Source organism: Ceratosolen solmsi, unplaced genomic scaffold (assembly GCF_000503995.2).
Source record: "Ceratosolen solmsi marchali unplaced genomic scaffold, CerSol_1.0 scaffold29, whole genome shotgun sequence".
Lineage (NCBI taxonomy): Eukaryota > Metazoa > Arthropoda > Insecta > Hymenoptera > Agaonidae > Ceratosolen > Ceratosolen solmsi.
The window spans coordinates 1,840,876-1,865,297 of record NW_011948417.1 but is presented as its reverse complement, the minus strand read 5'-3'; the positions used below and the strand labels follow the sequence as shown (position 1 = coordinate 1,865,297).

General features: G+C 22.8%; 1 protein-coding gene across 2 annotated transcripts in view; it reads right to left on the bottom strand.

Annotated features, from left to right (window-relative positions):
- Dop2R (dopamine D2-like receptor) overlaps positions 1-21,533 on the bottom strand; it is a 185,193-nt gene extending 163,660 nt beyond the window's left edge. For both annotated transcript variants that reach the window (XM_011496238.1, XM_011496239.1), the window contains exon 1: positions 21,137-21,533. In XM_011496238.1, coding sequence (XP_011494540.1) covers positions 21,137-21,394 — 258 coding nt within the window. In that variant the 5' untranslated portion in view covers positions 21,395-21,533. The remainder of the gene's footprint in view (positions 1-21,136) is intronic.
- Between the last annotated feature and the right edge of the window lie 2,889 nt (positions 21,534-24,422).

Below are 24,422 nucleotides of genomic sequence, written 5' to 3'. Positions count from 1 at the left end.
ATCCCATCTATTCATCTTGAATTTGGTACTTAGTTGAGCTTTATAATTAGGTCTGTACAAACTACTGCAAAAGTGAATAAGTAATTAAAGTATATAATATAAAAATACCATATTTCTGTAAATAATAATAACAAATTTTGTAATCTTTAAATTAAAATATTTTCTTTGTTGATGATAGTTATGCCAAAATAATATAATGTTCCGTAACGATCAATCATAACGATAATATTGTTTTCCTTTCCAAATATATTTTAATGATAATTTATATAACAAATTTAATATGTTACACTTATAAATTTTTTATACTATAAATATAATTTTAATATATTGTATATATAATTAATTTTAATTCAAGTTATATACAAATTCATCGATATCTATGAAATTTTAGAATTATTTTATTATTCTCCAAAATAAATTCCTAACAAAAACGGTTTATATTATTATATTTTAAGTGAATGATTTTGGTAAATTTTCTTTATTATTATGTGTGTGTGTGTGTGTGCCCGCGCGCGCGTGTTTGCGTGCATATATTAAAAATTCACAAATATTACAAATATAAAAAAAACTTTATATAATTTTATATAACTTAATAAAATTATATAAAATTGATTGATAATCCAATTCAATATAAATTTCTCTATAATTAAAATATTAGAGTTGCATAACAAAGATATTTATAATTGAAATAATTGTTTAAAACAATATTAAAGCTACTACTCATGTTTACTAAAAAGTCAGAAAAAATTTCAATTATAAAGTTTTATAAAGCTCAATTGCCTTGATAATAATATCACCACAGAACTTTTCATGTCCTTTTTTACCATGTTGATATAAATATCAATTCTATCATGAATGAGGAAAATCGATGGAAAGTGAATTTTATAGAAAAATTTACGATTAGTACCGTTTCCATCCATTATGGAATATTTAGGTGATTATCTTAGTTCATTTTCTTTATTAGTTTATTATTATCAAATTAAAATCTACTCTATTCCGAGAACTAATAGTACGTATTATTATTTGAATTATTATATATGGAAATTACATTAACAGAAATTAACTGTATAATATTAAAACTGAATTCTAATTGTAATATTGAAATTTAAAGGATTCTTAATTCACCTTAATCGATTGTCAAATCAAACCCATTGTTAATAGGTCATAACGGATTATTTTTGCACGTTTAATTAGCTTTATAAATAATTCGAAGGGGAAAATTAATTATGAAAAATTAGTATCCGGTGAATTTTATTCGATAGCTTTGAAATTCTACCGATATCACATTTTAAATAATAAAATCAAATTCTTTAAAAGTCTGTAAAAAAAAAATCTTAGAAAGTCGTATTATCGGTCGAAAATGACATTTATTCGGTCGTTATTTCACACGAAATATCAGACGTGTATAAATTATTGTTTCTTCCAGATATCTAAGACATTTTCAAAAAAGGTAATATAAATGTTAACGACGTCTATGACTAAGACATTTTCTCCCTAAAAGCAGTAAAAAAATTCGTAGAGAGGCAGAGAGCAGAAATACGTGTGACGAACATAAAGGGACTTTTGCCAATGTGTACGAAGGTACTACTGCACTACGAAAAATCGCTTACAAACTGCCTCTTAGACTGTTTACGGATTTTAATCAGACATTGAGCGATGTATTCCGATACATGAAAATATAACGTTTACGTGGTAGTTTAAATAGTGGTATTACAAGCTTATATACCATTAGAATAAAAATTATGTTATAATTAACATTCTATTATTCATTCAAAATTATTCTCATTTAAACAGTTCTCTATAAAATTAGAATAAATCAATGGTTAGTTTTGTAATTTATAGTTTATTTTTTGTTTCTATTTTGTATAGATGTTCATGAATACCCCAAAAAAAAAAAAGAAAAGAGATACAAACAAAATAATGTTAAAAATCATAAAATAATTAATTTCGAGTACAATTTCGGATGAAGAGTGTCATTGCCTCAATATTTAACGAATCCATTAGAGAATCGATTATGATATTTAAGTTATTCAACAATCGACATTTCATATATTTCGTTTTATTTATCCATGAATATCTCGTTTATAATATGAGCCACGACACTGGCGCCAGTCCAAATTACCAAACTTAAGCAGCTATCAGCGTGATTAGAACTTGCATGGATGGCCGCTCGCTCCGGGATTCCTCAACTTGGCTGCCAATCGTCCGCAATAAAGTCCAATAAAGTATAATATAGTAGTGGCTCGCATTATCCAGTAATAACCGAAAATTTCTCATCTCACTCGTCTCACATTGAGAGCGCGGACATTTTTCGAAGCAAGAATTATAACAATATAAGCGACTTTCATTTATTTATATTTATTTCTTTACTTTATCCGTATTTCTTAAGCTCGTAAAAACTTTTTATCACAATTCATGGAATTAAATGGAATAATTTTATTGAATGCGCGAGTGCCAAATAGTACGATATGATATATTTAGCCTGAAAATTGAAAGTGAATATACGTAGAAATATCCAGTAGAACTTTTATTCGAGTAAACGTATTTTCAAATTGCCAAGTGAGCGTGTGAAAGAATTTATCGAATGTTAGTATAATATTAATATTTATCTGGCCTAACTTATAGTTTATGGTCGGGGGTCGAGAAATAATGTAAAGTCAGTTATTAAGGTTTAGATATAAAAACTATAACTGTATACGATAGACGTGAAAATTATAATAGAAAGGAGCTACAAAGTACAAGCGAGATCGGAAAAATAGAAGAAAATAGAAAACAAAATAGAAGAAAAAGTGGGAAGGATTAGTGGGAAAAGACAGGAAAATAAGATATCATTTAACGTAGCTATCTTCGATAGAGATATCTATTGCTGCACTCGTTTCGCTTACAAGCTCATACACTCTTTTCCTCGGGTACTTTAAGAGCTTTAGCATCATAAGTTTCTCGCAAAACGACTAAAGAGAATTTTTTCGATCACTTTTCGACATTTCATATCACGTCTGTCTGATGCTGCAATATCGCATACTTGTATGCTTGCTTTATCCGTTCTTTTATTTTATTTTCTTTTTTTTTTTTATTTATTTATTTTTTTTTTATTTCTCTTAAGACTAGATCCATGTTCTTTTATTATTAGAATATAAATTTAATTCTTCGTTATAATCTCTTTGCGCAAATAAAGCTAAGAAATTAAAATTTCTCATTATACATAATAGTTTGAACAGATTTATTGCTTCTACTCTTTCTAATAAATTATGTTTTTCATTCTACATATAAAAATTTACTATGTACGAAGCTTATCTATGAAGATTTTTTACACAATTATTGCACTTTAAATGGCTTAATTTGTCGATTACAATATATTATATATCGATATCGCCCTTGTTAATATAAATTTTACAAATCAACAAAAATCCTTATCACTTAACTTATATTTGATAATAATATTTAACAACACCGATATTATATCTAAAAGCAACTTAATGTCAAACTCAAAATTATATTCACCTCGGCTAACATTTTTGCATCTAAATTTTGCACATTTTTAAAATTACTTGACAATGAAGGAAATATCCAGATCTTTTATTATGCCTTTCTGGAAATGTATAGAGAGGTTAAGTCAATTCACGCGAGAAAGCGTCTGGTGATGTGTACGTAACAACCTAAACGTGTGGATATACGTAAAGATTTCATCCAATGTACGCTCGTAGGAAGCCTCAAACACATATACGCATATTCATTATATACATTTTGTTACTTCAGCTAAGCAATTACACCAGATTAAGGTCCTCTGTCCAAATCTCACCCTCGGCTCTTAGAAATGATTGTCCACTACTGTTGATGGCTGCTAGGTCACATACCAGTCAAGCCTTCCGGTTTCCACGGAAATATCAACTCTTTGAAACGTATGTTTCACATCTTCATTTTGTTCTGTTTCATCATTGGTTTCTCGAATGATGCAATTGTAAAATGAACTAAACATTAACAAGTCTACACCGAGGTAGTAGAATAAAATCATAAAAATACTTTCGATACTCTTTTTTAACTAATAAAATATACAGTTTTATATAACATTATATATATATATATATATATATAAACTATTTATGTGCTTTATATGATGTCATTAAATGAAAAATAAATTAGTCAGATAATACAAAATAACTATGTTTTATACTTTATTACTTCAGTTAGAAAAAATAAATATAATTTTTCTATTAACAAACAGTAAAATCAGTTTCTAAAAATGGAATAAAATTTAATTCTAGTATTATGTATATAAATATATTAGAATTGTTTATAGTTGAACTTATTGCATAATTTATTACAAATAACTAGTTGATATTTAAGTACATATTGTATGATTTAAATTATACTTTAATATCATCAATATAATATTCTATTCAAAATCATAAATTGTTATTTAGCTCTCATTTGTAGTTCAATTTATAATTTGTGATTGATTTTTTCTTTTTTTAAATTTTATATAAAATGTATGTTCGTCCGCTTGTAATCATAATATGTTCAATCCTTTTTGATTAGCACATATAAGTTTCAATATTTAATTTAGTTTAATATATAATTTAGATGAAATACAAAAACTGTTGTATGTACCTAATATTTTCATAATAAGCTCTTATCACATTTTTAAATAACAACAAATTACTCACGCTTTAATTTCTTCAAATAATTTTAAACTTATTATTAAATAATATTAAAACTATCTCATATAAACTAACGATAATTCAATAGATATCATTTTTATATAATATAATTGAATTTTTATATAATGGAAAATAAAATTAAATGTCGAAAACAATAATTAGACTTGTTACACTGTAGTATACTTTGTTTTTGCTAAGCTAACCCTGAAATTGCAATTTATTATTTGATGATTAATTTGTAAAAGGATTATCAAATATCATAATTTAAGAGTTATTGTGACTATCACAAATTTTGTTGCTAGCAATAAATTGTAATAAAACTAATAATAAAACAAATTTAATTTCAAACCAAATATATAATACATTGTTTTCAAACATTTTTCGTGTTTGAATATCAGATGGAAATTAATTTTGTCTATCTTATATTCTTATCTGCAGAATGATATGTCTATTTTGCATTTATATTAAGGAATTCTAATACAGATTAGAATAATATTTTTAAAAATAAATGTACGTATCACTACTAATTATTTTAATGCTCTTGTAATTTACAAATCAATATAAAATTTATAAATGGATAGTTTAAAATTTTTTCTGATTTTTAAATCTTCTCATCGATCATAAAATAAATCACATAAATAAAATAAATAATTAAAATAATTATATATTAGTTAAAATAAATATTTAATAACTAATTTTACATAAAAAATAATTTTATTTTATAAAAGAAATATATATAAATTTCTAACAAGATTACTATTTCATTAGTACAAAACTAATATAGTAACACTTTCATGATATAACACAAGTAATCTATTAATTTAGTTTTTTACTATATTTTATCATTAATATAATATTCATTCTAAATATGTAATATGCTTATTAATTATAATATTTTTTTCTAATTACTTTCATTGTTTAATATTATAAGTATATCATAAGTAATTGAATATTTCCTAGTAAAATATTATTCTTAATGAAAGACGGAGAAGAGGCTACTATTTTATAAATACAAATAATTCATTATCAAGTAAAACATTAAGTGGTATAGATTTAAAATTTAATTTCTCAAAATGCACAAAATTATTTAAAAGTATAAAATTTGTGAACATGATATATTAAGTACCATTGACACTAAAAAGCCATAACTTATACATTGCATTGCATAATTTACCTTGAATTCCATAAACTTCTTACTATTAAATCAATTGAAATACAAGCTAGTTGCGTAGTTGAAATGACAGATCCTAAATCATAACTAAAAGTCATACAAGCAATGTAACGCCTGCTTGAAATTGATAAAATTAAACATAAAAAGCGAAATTTATAAACACATATACGTATATATATATATATATATATATATATATATACATGTATAGAAAGCCTCAAGGGCCGTAATTATTATTGTATAAAATATAACATATAAGATTTCCACATTTTTTGTATGAAATGATTGAATGAAAATAAAATAATGATAAAATAAAATTCACAACAAATACCCAATAGCGCTAACAGAATTCCTTTTATGCATTGTTACGTCATTGTTTAATATGAAATTTCCTATGCGCTAGCTGCAAAAAATGTATATAACCATTTTGCAAGAATTAATTATTTATATTAATATATTAATTATTTATATTAATATATTAATTATTTATATTGATATATTAATTATTTATACTAATTCAATTATACAACAATATTGAAAAATTGAATTTTTTTTTAGATATATTCACACACATACATAATTCATACATTGTTTTAATTTAGTGATTTGTAAATTTAATGAATATCCATAAATTAATTACAATTACTGATGGTATTAGAAAGTTTTTATGATACTTCATTTTTAATACTTACCATATTAATTATAATAATTAATTATAATAGAATATATACATTGTGTAAACATTAAGTTTTTATCAACTAAAATACAATAAATTTATTTAAGAAAGGAATTAGGCGTCGGATAAGCAGAACATATATAAAAAAAAAATAGTACATTTTTAATTCGTAAAAGTACATTTATGCTATTATCATGTATAATCGATATAATGAATCATAAAATATACAGAGAATAAGATTTAAAATTTAAATAATTATTCTAATGCAAATGAACACTATAAACATTATTGACGGATTAAACTTCATCAATTACTATATTAAAAATAGAAATAAAAATACGCTACGAAATAAGCATTTCTGCAGTTAGATTCGATATATCTATAAATTTTATTATTTGTATTAAAAATCAAATTATTTTTTCCCAACTACATTTCTATACAAAGGGGTTTATGCAATGAAATTCCTATCTGCACTGTGAAAGAAATAATTGGAAAATAACATAGAAATATCGTCAATGTCATGCAATAGTCTCGTGTACTTTGATAACTGCGAGCTACAATAATAATGCACATTTTGACAATACAAATAAACAAAAATTATTTTTCATTAACATTTAGAATTTTCAATCTATATGGTATACGTCATGAAATTTCGCAGTGCCAAAAGCATTAAATTTCCTAAGTATCTCTATTTTTTGTAATTTGTTATTATATATTATATTTAAAAAAAAGATTATTTTAAAATATAATTTTCATTATTATATTATAATGCATTTTAATAAAAGACATTTCCATTACAAAAAAAATCGTGAATAATTATAAATATATATTTATATGAAAAATTTTTCTTTTATAAAATGTATTAAATCAATAAAAGCACATTTTTATACAATACAGAAATTAATAAAAAAAAGTAAATGTGTGTTTACAAATGGAATCACTGTTCTTTACTATGTAAAATTCTTTATGACAGATTGAATTGAAAACAACAATTTAATGTATTTAACTGTATTTACATTTTCCTTTATTTTCATATTTAAAAAGCTTTGAAATTTTATTATGTTTCAAAAACTGTACATTATAATAAGAAATACATATTTAAGTTAAAAAAAAGCATAATTAATAAATAAACATTTACATAAATAATTGTAGAGTATTCTCCTTATTTTACTTTATTATCATATTAAATTTATGTTTACATCATTTGTATATTAGAACGATGCATTAACATAGTTAATTATATAATTGGTTATAGTTTTGTTATTTTATGATTTAAATGACTTTTAAATTGAATTTTCATAGCATTCAACAAGGTATTTAATAATTAAACATGTTCTTAATTTATTAAAAAAGTAATTTTTGTTAATTCAATATAAGACCGGAAAATTATTCAAAATATTTCAAAAACTTCAATTTTTATAATTATAAAAAATATATAAAAATAAAATTACTGGAAAATATGTAGATGAATATAATTTTGCTTCATCAATGCAGTACGTATTGTGATTTTGTGATGTTTTATTCATATAATTTATATTCAATGCTTTATAGATGATTACCTATAACAAAAGGGATTATCCAATGAACTTAAAAATAAAATATTTATATATTAAATTAATAATCTATTATAAAGTAAATTTTCATTTATTCTTAATAAATTTAGTATATATATATATATATCTATAGATGTTTAATAAAATTATGTATAGAACAAAAGATAAATAATTAAATTATTTATTAAATTTTTAAATTTAATTTATGAAAAATACACTATTAATAATTGTTTTTAATAATTTTCTTTAATCTTATTAGTAAAATAGAAAATTCATTATACTCTTATAATATATTTAATAATAATGAATATTAAATCCATTGTTATGTATGAATTATAGATTTCTAATTAAAAATTATTTCTTTATAGTTTATGATACTTGACATTTATTTTATTAATTTTTATAATATTTATTATATAGTACGTTATTAGTGTAATAATATGAGTTAACATAATCATGTTTATCATTAACGCGTATTATGCATTTGATGTGTTTGTAATTGATATTCATTTAATGCGGTTTTAATACGTAAATGATTAAGTTTAAGATATTAGTTTCTAAAAATAATTAATATTGCATTAAAATTTTAAATAACTCTTATTCATAAAATAATAATATATCAAATTGTCTTTAAATGCGTAAATAAATAATTCATGTTAGTTGTTAGTATAATATGGATCCTATCTTTAATATCAAATTATATTTAACGCAGATCTTCATTCTGATAATATAATTGTTCTACAATAATACGTAATTAATCATGAATAGTTTGAGCTAATGCATAGTCTATATTCAACACAGGATTTACTATCCAAATTTTGCTGATTTCGTAGCTTTTGAATAATGCCATTTTGGTAAGTAAAATTCAGTAAAGCGAAAATTTCCAATCAATTTATCATGAATAATTACAACTTTGCAATGTATTATGTATATATTTATTAAAAAGATATATATAAATGTGCGTGGGTACATTCGTGTTGCGTGTGGAGGGGGAGGGGGGTGTACATTATTCCATGCATGTTATGATTTATCATATATATTAATATTAATAAAGTATAAATATTAATAAAATACGTGTTAAGAGACTGCAATCGTAAAGAAATATATCTTATTTTATTTAAAAGAACTATGTTCGAATAAATAATTTATTTTTAATTATTTATTTTTCAACTGACTATTAAATTTCAAATAAATTTCGGCTCTCTAAATATATAACAATTAAATAGTCAAAATAGTATGATATTTAAAACTAATTTTAAATGAACATTTAAACTGTTACATTAATATATACTATTTTATATGCACTAGCAAATTAGAAAATATTATTATATAATAGAAAATATTTCAAATTTAAATATGACTTAGTATACACTAATGTATATAATAAGAAATTCGACATTCGATTCTTTAAATCTATGCGATGTTTATATTATAATTCATTAATTTAGTATGGTAAGGTAAGATCTAAAAAAATTTAAGATAATACAGTAGGAACAAGTAAAAGTAATTAAAGATTTTTTAATTAATATTTCACTAATAATTATTCAAAAATAATATATACGTAAATACATATGTATTGATAATTTCATATATTAATGAATTTGTACAAACTTTTAACTTCTAATCTACATCGGAAAACCTAAATTCTAATCGTTTAATAAAAGTTATAATGGGAAGCAACTATATTTCTATCGTAGTCACTCTTGGCATTCAACCATAACATCCCAATACTACGTATGAATGTATCAATAGAATTTTATTTAATACTTGCATTTTATTATGTGTAATTCCATATTAAACTAACGGCAACATAGTAAGAATGTCTTTGCACTCAAAAAAATTTCCATTACTATATATATACAATAAATATATACCTTATATATATTTTTTTAATTTATTTAGACTAAGCTGATTTGAATTATATAGGATTCTTTGCAATAATTTATAATTTTCAAATATTTTAATTAAAATCGGTTAAAATTTTAACAATTAAATTAAATTTAAAATTAGAATTAAAATACGTATATTTAAACCTTATAATGAACCTTATAGTTTTTATAAAATATTGTCCTTGATAATCAGTAATATGTTTTTTATAATTAATTTAAGGTATCATAGTCAAAGAATATATATACTATTGCAGATTTAATTATTCTGATTAGAAAATCCGATTAGAAAAAATATATTAATATTATTACTTTAAAAAATATTTCCTATTGTTTAATAAATTCTGAAAAATATAATATCAACATAAAACGATAGGAATAATTAAAACAAGATTCACACTAATTTATATTCTACATTATATTTTATGAGTATAATACTTCCTTTTTGAAAATGATTATTTTCGTTTGATATTATCAATTATAGATCTTATTTTATTATTTATAATTATTATATTTATAGTTCAGTTTACATATACATTATTCATATTTTACCTTGACGAGATCGATGAACAAATGCTATTTAATATTCAGATCTTAAATTAAATATATATGGCTTAAAATAATTATTATAAAAAGCTTTTCATAATTATTAGAACTTAAGATTTTTTTTTTATTTCATAATTTTTCTATATATGTTTTCTTTTACAAAAAGCTAATGAGCCTTAAACTTTTAAGTTCTTACTAAGTTTGAACCTATTCAAATAAATGCATAGATGTAAAAGCTATTTAAGCCAAAATTTAAAACTTTAAAAACTACTTCAACTGTAAAATTTTATCTTTCAGTTACTACAAAATTCAGTCATATACCTTCGTACAGAGAACGTAATATATTCTGTTATTCATTTTTTAAAAGATTTAGAATCAATAAAATAGATCTTTATAAAGGATTTTTTAATATCAGATATTATTTATATTTGTATAAATTAATAATGTTGATTTTCCAAATAAACTTTAATAAGTTCACTTATTCTTTCGGTATGTGAACTCATATTTAATAGATTATTTTATTGTATTGCCTCAATATATTTAGTAGTCTTTCATATAATTTAATCATCTTTTTATTATGAAAAAAATTAATATTTTTAAGTAAAATTATTTATATGATTTAGAAATTAATTTAAAAAAAAAAGTAAAAACTTAAATTAAAATTAAAGAGATGTAAGAAAATTATATATTAGCAATCTACTAATTTTACGAATCTTCAAATTCATTTACGGATATCTTTAAATGTAAGACGAATTATTATTTTTATTTGATTTCAATATAAATTATCTTTCATTAAAATTATATTGACTTGATTATGAAATTTATATAGAAATAAGTATATATTAGAAATAAGTATTACAGATAAGTAAGATAAGTTATGGCTACTTTATTATTTAGCTTTCGAATGTTTATTAAATCTATATATATATATATATATATATATATATATATATATTTATGGTACGTTATTGTGTCTATACCTGTGTGCGTGTATGACTGTGGAGAAGCTTATTATTCGCTATTTTATAAATTTTTTAAAATGTCTATTTTTTATAAAGTATGAAACATTAACAATAAAAGTAAAGTTATTTTTCGCATTTTAAAATTTATAGAAATCGATTTAAATCTGCGTTCAGAAGTTTTGAAGGTTAGAAAATGAGCAAAAAGTTTTGAGAAAAATGGGTCGCTTCATTTTTATGCTGCCAAATGAACAATTTTAAGAATTTTCATAAAAGCTGAATGATTTTCAATTCTGTAAGAATTTTCGATAAATGCAATAAAAATGTATTTTATCACTGCATAGTCTCGTTAATAAGAATGGACTACAGTTAAAACATATTTTTAAGTATATCGACGTCTTTTTATTGAAGGAATGCATGACTTTTGTACGGTTACTTTATACAAGATATATGTTAAATATCGATCCCAATTGTTTCCTAAAAAGTTTTACTCTAGGGTACTTTGTCTTTTTCATTGTGTAGATTCTTTGGTATTCAACTTAGAAAGAAAGATTTTATACTTGCAATACTATTATCAGTTATTTTTTGCTACGTCGTTGTACCATATGTGATCAAATAATATATATGGCAATGTTGGTGAGCATACATCTGAAACTTTTAATCCCAGGAGTGTAAAGTTGGATCCCGACGACTTCAGCTTCATATATTGCATCGCAGTCACACGTGTCAAATATTTAAAGTTGATATTTAGATTTAGCAGCTTTATAAATTTATTATCTTAAGTTGTTAATTATATATTCTGAATAATTCGTTCTTTCAAAGAACGATATATTGTAAGATGGAAAATATCAAAATTTCTCTTATTATTACTACCATCTTTAATCAATCCTAAAAAATTATTAATACTTATGGAGACTATTTTTTGACTTATTACAATAATTAGATAAGATATGTTTTTAATGTATTTTTAATAATCATCAGTGTTAAATAAATATATGATCATTTATTAAATTTTATTATATTATTTTATATATTCGGAGAAAATTATTATTAGATAATATGTACTTAATTTATCATAGCTTATGTAATAGATTTAATAAATTATAGATATTTAAATGCTTGATCAAAGAATAGTAAATAGAATAGCTTTATAAATCTTTATAACAAAATAAATAAAATAAATAATAAATTTATCTAATAAAGTTAATTTAGGTATAAGTAAATGTGAAGAAAAACATTGCTATATATATAAAGTATATTGAATATTATTTTATTATACATACACACATACAGAGCCATATATACGTATATATATATATATATATATATATATATATATATATATATATAGAGAGAGAGAGAGAGAGAGAGAGAGAGAGAGAGAGAGAGAGAAATGAGGAAAGCTTTGTATTAAAAATAGGATTCATGTAGCAAGTGTTCGGAGGGCGATTGTAGCTCAGTTGGAGAAAGATGGTTTATAGCTCATGGCAAGTATCGCTTGAAAAATATCGTCAGCCGTATACCTTAGTGATTTATGATGATAACATACTTACCTAGAGCGTCTCTACGCCTTAGTATAAAGTCCCTAGCTTTATTCTTCAGTTTTATTGCTTAACGTAGCAAGTTATTAAAACCCTGATTTTCAAATGCAACATTTATCAATAAACTTAATCTATGTTTCATTTGATTTTACCATCGAATTAATCATTTTTTAGGCTTAGATATTTCTCAGTTTAACAGTCACTCTTATATAGCTTTATATTTAGTTATCAATTTGTATTTATTTGTGAAAAACTGAATTATAATATTGTCGATATAAACATGTTGAACGGTATTTATATGAGAATTTATTAAATTCTTTGTAGGAGATATTTTTATTTTGTTATTTGATTAAGTTACGTATACAATATGAGCTGATTTATCAGTATAAATATGATGATATATTAGTTGACGGATAAAAAATTCATTTCTTCATTTATTTATTAAAAAAACTACCTAGGAAAATTTTATTCCTCCATCAACAGCAAATTCAAAGTTTGTATAATTAAAATTTATAAAATTGAATTATTTATGAAAATGTTAGAATTTAATTCTCCCCATCGGTAAACACCAACCTGTTTACGTACGTTTAGATATGGAGTACCTAACATGTCTTTATATTTCTCCGCGTCACATATTCTGCGGTCACATGGATATCCGATGCGTAAGGTATTGCTCTGCGTTGAAAAAGATGATAAAGTAAAAATAAGTAAGGGAATAAAAAAGGGTGTCCTAGCTTTGCCTGAGAGGATAAATTTAAACGGATCATCAAGTTGATTGAGAAGAGTCGGTGGAGAGTCGAGTAGTAATCTGAAATAAACGGCGAATAATCCTTTCTTTTCATAGCAAATTAGCAAGTTGCTAATGCCGATTATAAGCGACTTTTGAACTGAAGCTTATCATTTAGCTACGTTGATCACAAATTAATAATCATTCATAATCAGCTTATTTCAATAACAACTTATTAATATCTTATGAAAACAACTGTAATTTTTCATCATTATTTTGTGTTTCTTTTAGAGAAAAAAAAATTACATTTATGCATGCATGTATAGGAGATGTAGGAGATGTCTTATATATAAAACCTTAGTAATTCTAACTGAAAGAAATTATTAATAAATGAAAATATTTTTATTGCGTATAAAGTTTAATGTTAATTTTTGGACGTTGCATTTATGGAAATGCCATAAGTTTTATTTTAATAATAACTATTGTATTTTTATCAGAAAAGTAGACTAGTTACTGATATATTTTCAATTATATATTCATTACATCCAATGCACCAAATATGTAAAACATATATTATAAGAATGTTTTGTAGAAAATTAAAAAAATATGTTTTTGTAAAATAATTTTCCTTAAAATCCTAAGAACTCGTACAAAATTTTTGCATTATACTTTTAAAAGGAAAATTCTTTGTGTGTATAATTTCGTTAAGTTAATATTGAAATTTTTGAAATTAGAGATGTTACAGCTGAGAAAGTGAAATTAAAACTTTAAACATATTTTACTCGTAATTATTTCTCCAACTACGTAATTCAACAATGAAGCTTAAGATGAAGAGAAAAAAATTAAGAGAAAAATCAGGAATTTTTAAAACATGAATAATTATATAATAATAATGTTTTAACAGTTTAAACAATTGCAGTAGATAAAAATTGAATTTTTAAAAATTAATAACTATTCTTGGTTATTAATTAACATGTTTTTTAGAAATTTTATCTAACTTTTGTCTTGAAAGTTTAAAAAAAGTAAATACACATTAATTTACTTCAATTTCTGCAGCAAATAATATCAAAAATATCAATCCTTTCAGTTAAGGATGCACGTTCGTATATGCATTTACAAATACTTAATACATTTAATACATTTAACGTTTAAATGCTTCACTTTAATAACGAAAATTTGTGTTAAGTTTATCTTATGATCGTATCTATTTAAAATTTTAATCGTTAAAATCTTCATTTTTGCGGTTGTTACAATAAAATTTGAAGTATAGCAAAGAAATAAGGACTTGAATTTAATTAATTACACCTGAACCTATACAGATTAAAATAATACTGAAATTTTTTTCATAATATTCTCTTATGGTTCTTCAGGATTTTATACAACCATGTGATATTTCAAAGTAGAAATTTAAATACTTTTAATTATTATATTTATGTTTAAATAATATATTTCAATAATATTAATCAGCCAAATTGAATTTTAATATATAGGCAAGTTTTATTTTATTAAGAAATTTTAAAGTTACTTAGACTTCGATAAAATTCTGTAATTTTGTTATCGTTGTAATTTATAATATTCTTACTTCATTATGGGCGATACTAGTAATAATTATAATTTATAGCTTAACTAATACGTTATAAATTTTACTATTTCGGAGTTACATTTTTTTCTTCTTCTTAATTAAGATTATGAAATATAATTAGAATTCATTTTCTTAACATTTATTTTCTTTTAATCTAACAATAACAACCCATTATTTAAATATGAATTTTTAAATAAAAAATTAATTTTTACATTTTTTTAAAACCTACGTAAGTAGGGTAGTACTGCGCATGCGATGAAACGCTCCATGTCATTATCATAGGCCTTGCTCACTCCACAAAAAATGCCGTGTCGCTTTGTCTTACTCTTCTCGTGTGTATGCATGCATATAGAAACGCAAAATGTTGCACAATTATAAAACTAGGATCGTGATTACTTTTAGTCACGAAAATCTATAAACGTACTAAACCGAGAAAGAAAGAGAGAGGGGAGAGAGAAGTGAAGACTGTTTGCAATGAAATTTACGAAAAGGCTTCTTTTACACTGTAATTGTACAATAGCCAGATGGTATTGGTAAGCGACCCTGATTTTAACTTTTGATACAATCGACGCATGGAGAAAACAAAAAGAAAGTAATGGCTCGTATATCGTGTATGAAAGAATTAAATTTGTTCGTATTTTTAATATAAATTCCTTATATTAAGAATATAATTTAAATTAAATATGAATATATTCCAATTACGTTCAATGTATAAATAGAAATATTAAATAATAAATATTTATTACTACACAAACAATTGCATATATTATATTAACAAAGCCATATTTTTACATAATTAGAATTTATATTAGAATTCTTGATATATGATTTTATTTTTATTTTTTTTTTTTTTTTTTTTTTTTTTTTTTTTTTGATCAGCCATAGTATGAAATTATTTAAATAAATATATTAAATAAATGTATTATTAACTATCTAATGTAAAATTTCTAATGTCATTTTCCAACTTATATTAGAATTTAATTGAATTTAAAAATCTAGAAATGAAAGAAAACTTGTATTGCTTATTCCTTAGACCTATTATAATCCATTAATGTTTAAATATTTTTATTCATATATATTTTATATTCGCATTTATAAATGAATTATCAAATTAAGTAATTCGTAAATTAATTAATATTATATATTTCATCTATTATTCTTATAAATGTATACCCTAATATGGCGTGGTATTATACATGAAATTTGTGCAGTTGATATTTTTTTTTTTTTTTGTACACTTGCATATGAATATTTTGTTACATAAAATAGATAAAATTATAAGACGAAAAATTATACATATAAAGAGAGGAAGAGACAACAAACTGGCTTACTTATACAGAAGGTTTGCAAAAGAGATTAGAACATAGTAAAAAATATGTGTCATGTCGTTGAATATTTGTTTTTAACATTTTTAGATAACCAACAACATTGTACATTACAATTCTTTACAATATATTTTCACTATTTACTTAGCATATATAAAATTATGATTCATATACTTGGTTCATATAAAACTTTGTATAAATTAATCATCATTTGGAATATATTACTATCTATCTATCTATATCTATAATAATCTAAATCTATAATAATATATGGAATCTATATGCCTAATAATAGTTAATCAAAATAATTTGAGTTCTACTTATTTCGTATATATATTATATTTTTGAAAGGACATTCAAATTTTAGCAGGATGTACTTTTACATTGCGTTTTAAAATCAGTTTTCATATCCTTAATACGAATATTTCATAAATACATTATTGTACTGATTTAAGTACTCATAAGGTATGTAAAAAAATTATTGTATAACAGATGTGTACTGCTGAACAAAACTTTTTAACAATTAAATAATGAATTAAAATATAGATAGAATTAAATCGTTCTATAAATCATAATATTTTCTTGTATCGTTTAAAAAGATTTATGTATAAAAAAGGAATGATTATTCATAATAAATACTTAAATGATTGAAAAATTAGAATTTTTCATAATTTTCGCGTGACTGCCTTTAATTAATCACTTAGAGCAATAATAAACCTTACATTAAAAAAAAGATATATTTAGCTGTAGAAAGTAGCAATAGATAATTTAATTAATAACATAATAATCCTAGTAAAATCGTCTTAGTCATTCTATTTTGGAACGAAGTCAAGGAGAGAATATGTGTTAAGAAGTGCTATTAGATAAGTCCTTGAAAGCTTAAGGTAAGCTAAAATTTTACGAAAAATTTATCCTTAGTTCAGATTTAATCTTTTCCTTAAAATTTATAGTTAATGCCTCAATTAATAAGGTTTTACTTTAGTTCAAACAGCTTGCACTTTCAAAAGGATGTAATTATAAACTATTTTAGTTTGCAGAAAAAGATAAGTAAAAAATATTTTACTTTAACTTAATGTGTTGATTTTACATCTATTTTACAATTAATTATTTAATTTTACAAAACTATAATATATCTGATTAAAATTTAATGTATGTTCCGATCATTAAAATCATAATAAGTTGATGTAACAATTGTTACTAAATAGCATTCTGTTATAAATTCTAGCATATTTAATTTTAAATCTTATCTTTTCATCAAATGCGTATGTTCTCTGCATTTCCTACGTGTTTTTAAAACTCTCAAGTAATGTTAGAAAATGTACCGAATTGAATTTAATGCCAAACAATATGAAAAACTTGCAAAATACATATTACTCAGTAAAGAAAATATAATTTACTTATAAAACTAATTATCTATTATTTAAAATAATATTTTTAAAATAATAAAAATCTAGACTTTATAAGAAGTAGCAAAATTTTGTACTTTTGTTCTTGTAAATTTACTGTATTTGTAAACCGATTAAATTTTACAAAGATTTATATAATAAAGTAATAATATTTTACCGTATATTTTTAACTAACTACATAGTACTTAACTTAAGGATTATGTAAATTTATATTTACATAAATATAAAACAATTTATGAAAGATTAATGAAAATTAAATTTATATTTGACTTTATACATTGAAAATTCACTTAAAATACGAATTCAAGTATGACACGCGAAATGGTATTCCGCAATTCTTTAGGTATTATTGCAAAATTAAATATATACCGATTCTAACAATTGCATACAACCTTGGCTTATAATTGGAGAAATTTTATCTAAATATTTAACAGTATCTACGTCAAAAACTCCATTAAACAATTAAATAAGAAATCCTGCATGTAATTTTTGAAAGATTTCTTAGATTTAGTATATTATTTTAAATGATATAATATGCGATTTGAATAAAGTATAGTAGATATTTCTATATTATTTTTTAATTCTTTTTATTTTTAAAACAGATTATTGATATAAAAGAAAAAAAAAATTATATGTAACAATGCATTTAATTTAAATAAAATAAACATATTAATCTTCCTGATTAGAATTTTAATTTTAATATAAAAATTATTTTACATTATATGTTTCATCAAGCTAAGGTAATTTCTTTTTTCATGTGAATGTAATAATGAACTAGAATGTGTTAATTGAATTATTCAAATTTTTTACTCTTTGCTTTAATAAAGTTTGTAATTATAACAATGTTTTTATTAATGATGGCAAAAAGTATGTTTACAGACTGGCTTATTATTAATAACTTTAAGTAGATAAACAAAAAATTTTACAAATAAATTTTCCGACTATAAATAATGATAATATTTTGTCACTTAATTGCCCAGATTTTATTAATAACATTTTATACAGTATTATATTTTTAATATAAATTGCCAATATTTTTAATTTATTTTCTTAAAGTGAGTAAAAATGAGAAACAAGTATTTTTCAAATATACCAGTAAATGTACACTTATAATTGTATAATTATAATATAAGATCAGTAATATTACATAATATTGAAAAACTACTGATATAAATAGAATTTATAAAATTTCAATTACTATAGGCAATGTTACGTATAATTAATGCATTACTATGTTTCAGCTTTTATTAGAAAACAAGTTTATATTTAATCTTATATTTTATATTTATATATTAAAACATTGAGGATATCGATCAGTTATAAATTCATCAAATAATTTCTCGAAAATAATAAGATTATAATTAAAGTTTATTACAAGAGAATAACTATTATCCATGCTTTTTCTAAGAGCTTGAAAAAATTTTATATTTAGTTATACAAATACAATAGATAATATATGGTAAGCCAAGAATCTACATATTAATTAGGATATTATTAAAATTTAATATTCAGACATTGATGAGGAATAATTATTTATATGTAATTAGCGATTAAATGTAAAATCAACAAATGAAAATAAAATACAAATGTGCTATTCTAAATTCAGCCTTTGCAACAAAAATAAATCAACGAGAACAATTTAGAGTTTCCTGTATGTATAAGAATGCTTCTAATTAATTTTCTTCTCATCATTACTTATAGAATTATTTTATTAAAAAAAAATAATTATTTATGTTTCAAAACTTGAATATAGAATATGATATATTACAATGCGTATTAATTGTACTCATTTTAAAGTTTCATTAAAAAGAAAACTATTAATAACATGTAGGATATATCGATAATGTTTTTTATTAGATAAACTAATTAATTATACTGTATTTATTTATATATTTATTTATTTATCCATATATGAAGGTCATTAATATTGTATTCAATTATTTACTTGAAATATATTTTGTGTAATTGTATCTACGAATTTAATATATATATAAATTCATAAAATCTATTTATTTTTTTTTTTTTTGATGGATTACGCGAAAATGTAGATGATGAATAATTACTTATTCAATCATTAATAATAATAAAATTAATATTATTAAATTTGTTTTATTAACTTATTACTTACTTAATTATAGTGTATTGTATATAGTACGAGTCTTTAAAAACTGTAACATCTTGTAATCAAATCTTCAGGATTTAAAGGCATTTTATCTTTGTAGTTAGATATACTGTACTCATTTCTCTCTGTTCATCCCTTTCCTCTAACATTCTTTATCTTATTGCCTCCGCCCCCTGCCCCTTTCGCTTTTTCTGGTTCTACTTTTATTTCTAATCTGACTTTTTTAAAATTTATAAATTCTGACTTCCGTGAAATTTATAATATATCTCTAAATATATGGTTTTTCTTGATAAACGTTTAAAATTAATAACAAATTACTATACTATTATTAATAACAATTATCATACGAATTATAATTATTCAAGAATTATACTTGATCTGCTCCTTATACAGTCATTGCCAAGTCTGATTAAAAATTGTTTTAAATACGTAGTTGTTTTATTTCTATGAACAAAAAATCTAGATAAAAGCCATTATTCTAAATTCAGAACTTTAAAACAAGGTGTATAAAATTTCAAAGTACTAACCGCGTTTAACTTTTAACTTTATGTACTTTCTCATGTTAATATTTTTCTTTTTATTCAGTTTAATCAATACACTACGTTCGATTTATTTTAATTTCGTTTATACAGCTTACATGCGTAATTATCTAATTACTATTTTTATTCCTACTGTTAAATTATTAAGGCATAATAAATAATTTTCATTATAACAATTTTAATTTTTCCTTCCTTTAGTTTATTTCTTATTTTATTGTATATCTTCATACTCGGCATTATAAGTCTATTGAATTCTCTTCTCACTATTGTTAATTCAAGCAAAATATCTATACTTTTTATAAAAATTATTATTCGGAGAATAAATTCGAAATAGCTTTAACTATATCATATAGATAAAATAAGAATTTTTTTATACTTACTCATTAATTACTGCTTTGTTAATTAAATTTACGTAATTTTATATCATGACAGAGAATATACTCACCAGAACATAAACAGCGAATGGCATGACGACCATAGCTACGAGAAGATCTGCTACAGCAAGACTCACGATGAAATAGTTCGTAACAGTTTGTAAAGTTCTCTCTCTTTTTACCGCTAATATGACTAGCACATTACCGAAAATCGTCAGACATGGCACAACAACTAATATAAGTGCCCACCAGTTTTTTGTATCATCGTCCTTCACGCTTGGCACACTAGCATTACACTCACTGTAATTTCCTAAACTGTTATTCACCATACAACTAATATTAGCGTAGCTCGCATTGTTGAGATTTTCGGAATCGTAATACGAGGTAAGATTTACGAGTGAACTATAATTTAACTTATTTATATAATCATTTAAGTCGTCAAAAATGAATAAATCTGAAATAATTGTATAGTTATCAGTCATTGTATTATTAGAAACCAAAGCCGCTGCTTTTGGTAATGTATTGTTGTTATTCGTATCATTGATCCAATCAAATTCAAAATCAAGACTATTACTGTAGCCGTCGTTTCGCATAAAAATGCTGCTATTATTGCCATTAGTATCACGCTGATATAAATTGATTGACGACCGATCTGTATCATTTCTGGTTGATATAGTCGTAATATTTGGTAGTAAAACTGTTGGCGTCGTCTCGGTACCCATTCGATTTTCCATCTCTACTACATGAACGACAAAAATTTAAACTACCAAAGTTGGATCTTATTTATTTTCTCGATCGATCTTCGTTTCTTCTATTCCCATTGAATAATACCATTGTCTATTTGATTTTACTCTGCTTTTCTATACAACCTCATTATGATTTTAATGTTATTTTTTTTTATTATTTTTTTTTTTTAATGCGTATTAATAATCGAAGTATTTCTTCTTCTATTGCTTCGCCCTTGGCTTTATAATATTAATATTACTTTCAGTCAAAAGCCAGTAAATAATTTTATAATTAATGGATTTGATGTCATCCATTCGATGTAATCCGGAAATTTTATTGGTCTATCTGAAACATTAGACAGGCAATTATAGCTAAATATAAATAATGTATAAGAGAATAATTGAAATAGACAATAATCATATATCGACTGAACTTTTGTAATTTATCAATTAAGTATTATTAACATTTAAGAGTATATAAATCCTGTATGAAAATATAGAAGTAAAATTAACTATAAATAACATTTGAATATAATTAGATTTGATATAGTATTAAAAATTTAATATAATAATTTTATATAATATATTATTTAATATATTACATAATATCTAATATAATCAAATATAGTCTGAATTTGACGCATCTTTTATAATAACTAATAGAATATAATAGTATAAGAAAATTGTATGAGTTCTTTGTTATGCAATAAAATAATATTAATTTTCATATTAAATCATACAAGTGGAATTGTAAAAAAACAGACAATATTCTAATGAGAGTAAATATTCAAAAGAAAAAATATTAACATAATTTATAATACTTCGTCTACAATATTTAGATTTTGTGAATAAAGTCTCCTCTGTTGGCCTTACAAACATACATTTTTTATTTTCAGCTTTTTTACATATAATTTCAATATATAAATAACGACTCTACAAAGTGATTTAAGTGGATTATAAATATATAACATAAATACATTAATGGATTATAAGTAAATGTTAAGAATTTCATTTCAGAACATTATAATTTAATCTAATAGTTCAATGTTTTATTTATTTATTTCTACTGTAATTGAAGTTGCACGGGCTTACATCAAAATTCACTCAAATTAAATGTATTTATCCATTAAATATATTTGCATTTTATTTTAGCGTAAGTTTATATGTATTTTTTGCAATTTATTTTTCATACAGCGTTGTTTTCAATAGCGTTCGATTTTTTTTAATTCTTAGCAGTTTCTTAGCATTATTCCAATAAATTTAATATAAAAATAATTATGATTTAATATATAATAATTGTATGAACTATGATAATGAAGCTGAGGTAATTCATTATATATTACAGAATTAAACTAATAATATTCCCTATAAATAATTAAATTAAGATTAATTTGTACTAATATATCCGTATAAAAAATAAATTTATAAAGAAGAGCATTGAATTGCTTATTAATATATTAATTATAAATAAAATCATAATTATTATAGTCGGAATTAAATGTAAAAAATTTTCGTAAATTTCGGTCGATTATCTATAATTTTATCTTTATGCAGAGAGCGCAGAAGTTTTGGTCATAAATTGTTATTGTTTCGAGATCACTCAGTGATACAGTTTTCTGATAAATTATCAGCAATTATTAATGAAGTATTTTTAATCTACAATCTTCCATTCAATCCTCATAAGATAAATTCCATGCGAAGTGCTAAATTGTGTGCCATGATATTATCTTCTATTGTAAAGTTGTTTCCCCATTTAAGATATATCACGTTTCCCTTGCTTTCGACCACTATGTCTGCCTGTCTGTCTCTTCCCCCTCTTCATCTCACTCACTCATTGACTCTTGTTCGTATGCTATTATTAGATTAGACTGGATTGAATAACCCCACCTTGCAATTTAATTCGGCCTTTTTAACAAGTCGCATTCCCCCAGACTATGGCTTATGAGTAATCGCTGTCCTCGGTAAATTCATCTGCATCTATTTCATCTGTGAAACATTATCAAGGCTTTATGAAATTGATTTACTATATTGATTATAGATTAGATAATATTGCTTCTTTTTTTTTTCTTTTTTTTTTTAAATATTTAATTTCTATCGAACAAATGAATACATTTGTAAATGACGTTTTGAAATTCAGAAGATCTAAGTAATTTGACAACTAATATAAGCTGTTGTTTCTGCCGTAATTATGATTATTCCTATTCTTCTAATGCACGTTAGCGAAGTTCGAATTGAAGTATCGAATTTCAATCAGGTATGATTACAAATTATTTATTGATTAAAAAATGTATTCAAAAGCCATAGATCTTCTTGGTATTTCATTTCAATCAAAATAATAATCTGTAAGCATTTTCGTTGCTACATGATGCATCATTGATATATAGTATTGATGGAATGAATATCCATTTTAAATGCTTATTCTTTCGTATAGTAAATTTTTTTAGTAAAAATCTTTACAATAATACACTTATAACTACTAGTTTGTATTTCTGTGATTATAAGTAAGAATGTAGGCTCTACTTTTTTCATAATAATGTGATGATTCTAATAAAGCTCATCGTATAAATGTAATACTTAAGCTATGACTATACGATCTTAGTAAAAAAAATTTTTTTCTTTTTACAATTTTTAA